The sequence below is a fragment of the Protopterus annectens genome, chromosome 6.part0 (genome assembly GCF_019279795.1).
Source record: "Protopterus annectens isolate FY-2018-M chromosome 6.part0, PAN1.0, whole genome shotgun sequence".
NCBI lineage: Eukaryota > Metazoa > Chordata > Ceratodontiformes > Protopteridae > Protopterus > Protopterus annectens.
The window spans coordinates 1,498,964,128-1,498,974,181 of NC_056737.1; the positions used below are offsets into that span (position 1 = coordinate 1,498,964,128).

Here is a 10,054-nt window from a genome sequence, read left to right on the forward strand (position 1 = left end):
AATATCTGTATGAGGTATATCAGTTCCTCTAAACTCTGGGTGCAGCACTAAAGCACATAATTCTGCTGAGTGAAGACCGGTATTGTGGGGGGATGAAGCTGCAAGTCTATTTAATTGTGGAAAGCTTGCAATAATTTAATGTCATCATCTGAAAAATAGCCAATCAGTGGTGTACATGCTTCGCAGTTGCTTCACATTTCACAAAGTAGCTCAATTTCATCATCAAAACAGCGTCTGTTCCACTGTTTTGATGTCACTGAAGATGGCTCGATTTCTGCTTTTTCATTGTATCAGCCTTGGAACCAAAGAAAGATGGACTTCTTGGATCATGTCATGGTCAAAGAAGGACCAATCACAGATTTACTTTGAGGTGGAAAAGTCTGGTGAATATAAGAAGAAGCCCCTTTAAAGGAGGTAGTTTCTGTCAAAAAAGCATAATCAGGAAATTTCATGTAAAAATATTATAACATAAAAAAACAATGGCCTGGAAAAGTCTACATTCTAAGAAGACTGAGGTAATAGATCTTATGGTGCCACCAAGCCATTCCACAACACAGGAGCTTTATTAAGGTTAGGGACAGCAGCAGAAATTCTCCAAATCTAAACCTAAGACAACAGGTTTGGAAATATGAATAATGCAACATACAAGGACCATCACTAACTGTCAAGAATGGTTCATATTAGTTAAGCTATAGCCTGCATATTTTAAATATGAATTTTTTGTGTGTGTGTGTGTGTGTGTGTGTGTGTGTGTGTGTGTGTGTGTGTGTGTGTGTGTGTGTGTGTGTGTGTGTGTGTGTGTGTGTGTGTGTGTGTGTGTGTGTGTGTGTGTGTGTGTGTGTGTGTGTGTGTGTGTGTGTGTGTGTGTGTGTGTGTGTGTGTATGTTTAAGGAGAGAGAGAGTGAGAGACACCACTCAACTTCTTTGAACAAGCATCTGGGACAAAACCAAAAATGAAGGACAAAGACCCAAACTCAGGACAGATTTTAAATACTGTTGAACAGTATTATATTTTTAGAAAGTTGCTTAAATAATATACTTTGCATTGGCATGCTTTTTTCAGTAATATGAAGCCTGAAATTCAAATATCTTTATTATTTATTGGCTGTTATCCTCAATGATTTCCAAAAAGAAAAAATAAATAAAAAAAAAAAAAAACAGACACTGGACCCAACCCAATTCAATTTTGTCAAGGACAAGTCATGACAACTTCTTTGAGAAGGTCACCAAAGCAATGGATGAGGGCAAAATGGTTCATAATGCCTACCTTGACCTGGCCAAGGCATTTGACACAATACTCCAGGCATTGTTGACAAACTCAAGAGGTATAAATCCTTAATTCTCCCAGTGGATAGCCAACTGGTTCACAGACAGGACCCATAAAGTTAGAACTGGGGAGTGCACCTCTACAAAGATGCCATTCAAAAGTGGAGTCCCTCAGAGATCAGTCCTGGCACCACTCATTTATCTTGGCATCTACATCTCTGTTATGAACCTCTGCCTGTCCAAATTTGCAGATGATTGTTAATTAGGAGCAGTAAATATGATCCCCCACCAACACTAGTGCTCTCCAGGAAGGGCTGACATAGACAAATAACTGGTGTCAAAGCCATGGATTAAAACTAAATGCACAGTAGTATCCTTTGGGAAGTCATCCATCCCTGGCAGCTATCATATTGACAACACACCCTTAAGACTTGACCTGTAGTCAAGGACTTGGGGACATGTATAGACAGTAATCTAGCCTTTGACCATCACATGTCTACAGTAGTGAAGAAATGATTCAACTTATAAACAAAGTTATAGCATCTAGGTCCAAGTAGGTCATTATTGTACTGCACTGTATTAGGCATTTATCACACCTATCATTGAGTAGAATGCCCTGGTTTAGTAAGTACTTAACCAGGATCCGGCAATTGAAATTGTCTACAGATGTCCCTCACTAAAAGAATACAGGGTGTAAGCAACATGTCCTGTGCAGATGCCTCAAAGCCCCATCCTTGTATTCTGTCTCCTACAGGCTATTGAGGGGAGATCTATGCTTGGCATACAAGTTATTGTTGGATCCCTCATTGATTGACCTCATGCATACCCACAAAACAAACACCACCAGAATTATCCACTCTAAAGAGTTCAACCTTGCCTGTGTTATAAACAGGACCTGATGAAGAGACAGGTGTATATCCCAGAGACTACCCCTTCTCAGGAACAGGCTTCCCATCCATTTGAAGCAGACTTCTTCCTTAACCCAATTCAAGTGTAACTTGGGACAATTGAATGGAGGAAAAGAAGTTTATCCCTTCTTTGGCACCTATATCTCTAATAAACATTGGCAGCCTATAACTGTTTCATCTCCAAGGTCCCTACTTGTAAATGTTTCATCTCCCAAGCCTTAGTTTACACTTATCATGGGTACTAGGACTTGCCAGAAATTTGGAATGCCTGGCCAGGTTTAAAAATTCCACAATGGTTGTGAGCATAGTTTACACCTAAGATTCTACATAAAAAAATGTACATTGTATGAAACATACCAATGAAACGAGGCATAATCAGAGACATTTATTGAAATTAGGAACAGTTGAGAGCTATACTATATGTGTGTGTATGTGTGTTTGTATGTATATGTGGGAGATATACTACTATTCCATAAAATGAGATTTTCTGAGCCTCAAATCCCTGAGACTCTATTCCCCCATCAATGCCAGCTACTCCAAAAAGCATTGTTTGGGCATCATGTAGGCACTGTGCCATTTTGGGGTGTTTCACCCCCCCCTTGTAGGCCAACCGTGGAGTGGACTATATTAGTTGGGAGAAGTGAGGGTCACAATCCCCTATATCAAGGATGCAGAATAGTTTCCACACTGCAAAAAACAGTGAACACACTTTTTTTCATGATGATGGGTTGTCTTTTAGGAAGTGTGTGTGTGTGTGTGTGTGTGTGTGTGTGTGTGTGTGTGTGTGTGTGTGTGTGTGTGTGTGTGTGTGTGTGGGTGTGTGTGGGTGTGTGTGTGTGTGTGTGTGTGTGTGGGTGTGTGTGTGTGGGTGTGTGTGGGTGTGTGTGTGTGTGTGTGTGTGTGGGTGTGTGTGGGTGTGTGACCTGTTGCCATTAACATCTTCATGCAGTTGTGGGGCAAACTTATGTCATTAGGTCAACAGGAATGTTAAATAATGTATTGTATTTGTTGCTTGCTATTTGATATGTTGCAGAATTTTGTTATAATTGGTGAGTCACAGTAAACTGGCTGTTAAAGGTTTTATTAGATCTGCTCATTTTGAAAGTATTAACACCGCCATAGTGGGTTTGATTCAACGATGTATAAGGTGCTCTAAATTAGCTGTATATACAGTGTATTCATTATGGTTTTTGGACTGGCAGTTCATGCACCACAAATTATCCAAAGTATTGTATGTTTTTTTTTTGTTTTTTTTTTGCTGATGCTTTCTAAGCCCAGTAACAGACACTGCACAGCATGTGTATTAGAATTTTTTTTTTTGAAAATAGTTTTAAAGCAGCATTTTTTTTCTAATAAAAGTATTCATAAAACAGAGTGGGGAGAACATCTCCACAGATTGACTGCACTTTCCTGACTCGCTGTGTATACAGAAATAGTGCACTGCACTTTCCTGAATTCCAGTGCCTACAGGAATAATTATTGCACTGCACTATCCTGACTCCCCATGCATACATACATGATTAGTGTGCTGCACTGTCCTGACTCCCTGTGTTCACAAAAATAGTACACAGCACTGTCCTGACTCTCCTTGTATACAGGAATAATGAGTGCATACAACTGCCCTGACTCCCCTTGTATACAGGAATAATTAGTGCACTGCACTGTCCTGACTCCATGTGTATACAAAAATAGTACACTGCACTGTCCTGATCCCCCATGCATATATAAATAATTAGTGTGCTGCACTGTCCTGACTCCCAGTGTCATCATTCTCTTTCGGCGGATCATCTCTTTCCATTTCTTCCTATCCCCTGCATCTTGCTCTGTCACACCAACCGCCTGCATGTCCTCTCTCACCACGTCCATAAACCTTATCTTAGGCCTTCCTCTATTCCTCTTACCTGGCAGCTCCATCCTTAGCATCTTTTTCCCAATATACCCATCATCCCTCCTCAGCACATGTCCAAACCCTCTTGCTTTGTCTCCAAACTGTCCAACATGAGCTGACCCTCTAATATACCGATTCCTAATCCTATCCATCCTAGTCACACCGATTGCAAATCTTAACATCTTTAACTCTGCCACATCCAGCTCTGACTCCTGCCTTTTTGTCAATGCCACTGTCTCCAACCCATATAACATAGCTGGTCTCACTACACTCTTGTAGACCTTCCCTTTCACTCTTACGGATACCCGTCTGTCACAAATCACTCCTGACACTCTTCTCCACCCATTCCACCCTGCCTGTACTCTCTTCTTCACCTCTCTTCCACATTCACCATTACTCTGAACTGTTGATCCCAAGTACTTAAACTCGTCCACCTTTACCAACTCTACTCCCTGCATCCTCACCATTCCTCTACCCTCCCTCTCATTTACACACATATATTCTGTCTTAGCCCTGCTGACCCTCATTCCTCTGCTCTCTAGAGCATATCTCCACCTCTCCAGAGTCTCCTCAACCTGATTCCTACTCTCACTACAGATCACAATGTCATCTGCAAACATCATAGTCCACGGGCCTCCTGTCTGATCTCATCTGTCAACCTGTCCATCACCACTGCAAATAAGAAAGGACTCAGAGCTGATCCTTGATGTAATCCCACCTCCACCTTAAACGGATCTGTCACTCCCACTGCAGTCCTCACCACTGTCACACTACCCTCATATCCTGTACCACTCTTACGTACTTCTCTGCCACTCCCGACTTCCTCATACAATACCACAACTCTTCTCTAGGCACCCTGTCATATGCTTTCTCCAAGTCTACAAAGACGCAATGCAACTCCTTCTGACCTTCTCTGTATTTCTCCATCAACACTCTCAGAGCAAACATTGCATCTGTAGTGCTCTTTCCTGGCATGAAACCGTACTGCTGATCACTAATCATCACCTCCCTTCTTAACCTTGCTTCCACTACTCTTTCCCATAACTTCAAGCTGTGACTAATCAGTTTTATCCCTCTGTAGTTACTGCAGCTCTGCACATCACCCTTATTCTTAAAGATAGGTACCAAAACACTTTTTCTCCACTCCTCAGGCATCCTCTGACTTTCCAAAATTTCATTAAACAATCTAGTTAGAAATTCCACTGCCATTTCTCCTAAGCACCTCCATGCTTCCATTGGTATGTCATCTGGGCCAACAGCCTTTCCATTCTTCATCCTCTTCATAGCTGCCCTTACTTCCTCCTTGCTAATCTGTTTCACTTCCTGATTCACTATCCCCACATCATCCAACCTCTCTCTCTCATTCTCTTCATTCATCAGCCTCTCAAAATACTCTTTCCATCTACTCAACACACTCTCCTCTCTTGTGAGTACCTTTCCCTCACTATCCTTTATCACCCTTACATGCTGCACATCTTTCCCAGCTCTGTCCCTCTGTCTAGCTAATCGGTACAGGTCCTTTTCTCCCTCTTTAGTGTCCAATCTCCATATGCCCTATCCTTAGCTTTTGCCACCTCTCTCTTTGCCATGCCTCATCTCCTTATACTCATGTCTACTTTCTTCATCTCTTTGACAATCCCACTTCTTCTTCGCCAGCCTCTTCCTCTGTATACTCTCCTGTACTTCCTCATTCCACCACCAGGTCTCCTTGTCCTCCTTCCTCTGTCCAGATGTCACACCAAGCACCTTTCTAGCAGTCACCCTTACTAGTTCTGCTGTAGTTACCCAGCTATTCGGTAACTCTCCACTGCCTCCCAGTGCCTGTCTTAACTCTTCCCTAAACTCCACTTCACAATCACCCTTTTTAACTTCCACCATTTAATCCTTGGCACAGCTTTCACATTCCTCCTCCTCTTCTTGATCACCAACGTCATTCTACATACCACTAATCTATGCTGCTTAACTACACTTTCACCTGCCACCACTTTACAATCTCCAATCTCCTTAAGACTGGCCCTCCTACATAGTATATAATCAACTTGTGGGCATCTTCCTCCACTTTGTATGTCACACCTATGCTCCACCCTCTTCTTAAAATACGTATTCACCACAGCCATGTCCATCCTTTTCGCAAAATCCACAATCATCTGACCTTCTGCATTCCTCTCCTTAACACCATACCTACCCATCACTTCCTCATCAACTTCATCCAACTCACCATATGCACTAACAACGTTCATCATTACACCATCAATAAACATCACTCGTCAGACACTCTTCTTCACGCCTAAAACACTCTTGGCATATTGTTCCTTTAGTATAACCCCTACCCCATTTCTCCTGCCATCCACACCATGATAAAACAATTTGAACCCGTTTCCTAAACACCTGGCCTTACTTCCCTTCCATCTGGTCTCTTGCACACACAATATATCAACCTTCCTTCTCTCCATCATATCAGCTAGCTCTCTTCCTATACCAGTCATACTGCCAACATTCAAAGTTCCTACCCTCACTGCTACACTCCTAACCTTCCTCCTATCTTCCTGCCCTCCTCTTCTCCTTCCGCCCAACAGGGTAGCCCACCAGCACCCTGTTGGCTAACAGTATTATTATGAAAAGTTCTCCGCATCAGTAATTTTTCCCAGTGTATACAGGAATAATTAGTGCACTGCACTGCCCTGACTCCCTATGTATATAGAAATAGTGCACTACAGTTTCCTGACTCCCGATGCCTACAGAAATAATTAGTGCACTGTACTGTCCTGACTCGCCATGCATACAGAAATTATTAGTATGCTGAACTGTCCTTACTCCCCATGTATACAGAAATAGTACACTGCACTGCCCTGACTCCATGAGTATGCAGGAATAATTAGTGCACTACACTGTCCTGGCTCCCTGTGTATACGGAAATATTTAGCATGCTGCAGTTTCCTAATTCCCCATGTATACAGAAATGATTAGTGCACTGCACTGTCCTGTCTTCCTGTATATACATGAATGATTAGGGCACTGCACTGACCTAACTCCCTGTGTATACAGGAATAAATAGTGCACTGCACTGCACTGTCCTGTCTTCTGTGTATACAGGAATAGCTAGTGTGCTACACTGTTCTGACTCCTCGTGTATACAGAAATGATTAGAGCGCTACACTGTCCTGACTCCATGTGTATACAGAAGTAATTAGTGTACTGCACTGTTCTGATTCCCCATATATACAGGAATAATTAGTGTGCTACACTGTCCTGACTCCCCGTGTATACAGAAAAAATGAGTGCAGAGTCACTAACTGACTGCACAGCAGGCAAGTTGTACAATGCAGCTTTTCTACCTCTTTGCTCTAGCTTTATACACTGAAACTAAAATACAAGGACTTTACTTTTACAGATTATGCCTCCAAAAGGGCACTTTTTCTTTTTATACCTCCACTCACCAGGGTGCAAATATTCACATAACCAAATTTTAACTGCTATGCAAATATTCACATAACCAAATTTTAAGTGCTATAGTTTTTCATCCTTTGCTCTTATTTTTGATGGTCCCTTCTATGATATTGTAAACTGAGAGATTGAATGGTATGGGGGTGGTCCATATTTCACTGATCAGGAAAAGAACACCACATTTAAACTTAGAGAGCTTTATGTCCGATAATTCTGTCATTTTAATATTCACCTATTCATTTCCTTATAAAATGTTGAAAAAGGAGGGGATAGTTAAACGTGACATGGATTCTAAATGCTATTCTACAGGTTGCATAATAGAATCATTTCTGTCATCACAATTTTTAGATATTAGGATTAATTCCCAGCTTGTGCAGCTTGTGTGAGGAGTTTGCACTCTCTCTTTCTGAATTCACAAGGGTTTTTTCAGGGGTCTGGTTCCTCCTACACCCAAAAATCTGCCATAGGTGAATTAGCAGATTTATCTAAATATCTGTGTTCATATTGAGAATGATTGTCACTTGCTCAAGACTGGTTGCAGTGTTATGCTCACATCACATCTTGTCTGGTAAGTTGTTTTCATACCAGATGAGCAGTGGGATATGCACACAGGGATAAGGCTCTTACTCCAAATGTCTTGTCTGGTAAGTTGTTTCCATACTACATGAGCAGGGGGATATGCACATAGGGATATGGCTCTTACTCCAAACATCTTGACTTGTAATTTGTTTCTATACTAGGTGAGCAGAGGGATATACACACAGGGATAAGGCTCTTACTCCAAACATCTTGTCTGGTAAGTTGTTTCCATACTAGGTGAGCAGTGGGATATGAACACAGGGATATGGCTCTTACTCCAAACATCTTGTCTGGTAAGCTGTTTCCATACTAAGTGAGCAGTGGGATATACACACAGCGATATGGCTCTTACTCCAAACGTCTTGTCTGGTATGTTGTTTACATACCTGGTGAGCAGTGGAATATGAACACAGGGATATGGCTCTTACTCCAAACATCTTGTCTGGTAAGTTGTTTCCATACTAGGTGATCAGTGGGATATGCAGACAGGGATATGGCTCTTAATCCAAATGTCTTGTCTGGTAAGTTGTTTTTGTACTAGGTGAGCAGTGGGATATGCACACAGGGATATGGCTTTTTCTCCAAACGTCTTGTCTGGTAAGTTGTTTCCATACTAGGTGAGCAGTGGGATATGCACACAGGGATATGGCTCTTACTCCAAACGTCTTGTCTGGTAATTTGTTACCATACTAGGTGAGCAGTGGGATATGCACACAGGGATATGGCTCTTACTCCAATCATCTTGTCTGGTGAGCCTATGGTCTGTTTTGAAGTGATTATATCAGTAATCATACATCTCAACCTCATACAGCAAGAAATGTGGACAAAGCCATGTATAAAAGTGGGGCAAAATCCCCAAAATAGGGACATTTTTTAAATATTAGCCTTACAAACTTAGAGAGTTGATAAAATAACAGGTTTTGCATTCACATGAATTTTCTGAAGGATATGACGTCTGAAACTAAAATGGCTGACATTATTTTCTTACTTAAATCTTTAATAATTTATGACTAATTTGCCAGAAAACCAAGATTTTATGAAAAACAGACCAAAAATATGAGGCAAAACTCTGAACATTCTGAGAAAATCTGTATAATTGAGAGGTATGTCAGTAATCTACTTTAGCAGTATTCTTTTATCAGATATGCCATAATTGTAAAGTGCAAAGTCATTTTGAAATAAATGACAGTATTTCTTCTGATTTTTTTTTTATAAGTTTCATAAGAAGTACACAGCTGGAGGTACAAGCTTGGCGTCTATATCATGTTATCGAAATCTTAGTACATCAAATCACTAAAGGTCGACGTCTGGTGATCAATGTAGTAAAACATGGAATAACGCTTAAAAAAAAAAATCAAACAAAAATAAAAACTAACTAGCGTAGGCAGGGGGGGGGGCAAGCCCCCCTGCACCCCCCACAAGCCCCCTACTTAAATATTCCAAATCCGAGACCACACTACATTGAGGTAAATGGAAATCTCCCCCTATGGAGATTTCCGTTTACCTGCACAATGTTCTGCGCTTTCGATGTTGTGGTGCCGACAATATCAGCTTCAATATTATCGGCTTTCGACATTGTGAAGTAGACCCCAAGCTTGTACATCAATGTGTCTGAAGTTATATACCCTGGAAAAGAAGCAACTGCTTATCCTGTATCACTGTACAGTGACAGAAAATGTGACTATGTACTTTTTTATTGAAAAATATGACTGTTAATCAGAAATCTTCTATCATTCCACTAATTTCTATTTCATATACTGAATACTTAAAATTCTCATATTTTGCTTTTTTTCTGTTTTTTTTTCAGATCTTTATTAAATCTACCATATATTGATCAAAATCGGCTTGCTATATATGGGAAGGTGAAGTTATTTTTAAAGTTTATAACTGCCTGCAATTAGAACTTGAAGCATTAGTCTTAATATTTAAATATTGAAATAAATATTAAATTTTTAGTGAAAACATTGTT

At 40.8% G+C, this 10,054-nt stretch overlaps 1 protein-coding gene across 1 annotated transcript in view; it reads left to right on the forward strand.

Moving 5' to 3' along the window:
- The window catches only part of DPP10 (dipeptidyl peptidase like 10), a 3,628,631-nt gene that overhangs the window by 3,263,185 nt on the left and 355,392 nt on the right, over positions 1–10,054 (forward strand). The window contains exon 21 of the mRNA XM_044074976.1: positions 9,893–9,947. Coding sequence (XP_043930911.1) covers positions 9,893–9,947 — 55 coding nt within the window. The remainder of the gene's footprint in view (positions 1–9,892; positions 9,948–10,054) is intronic.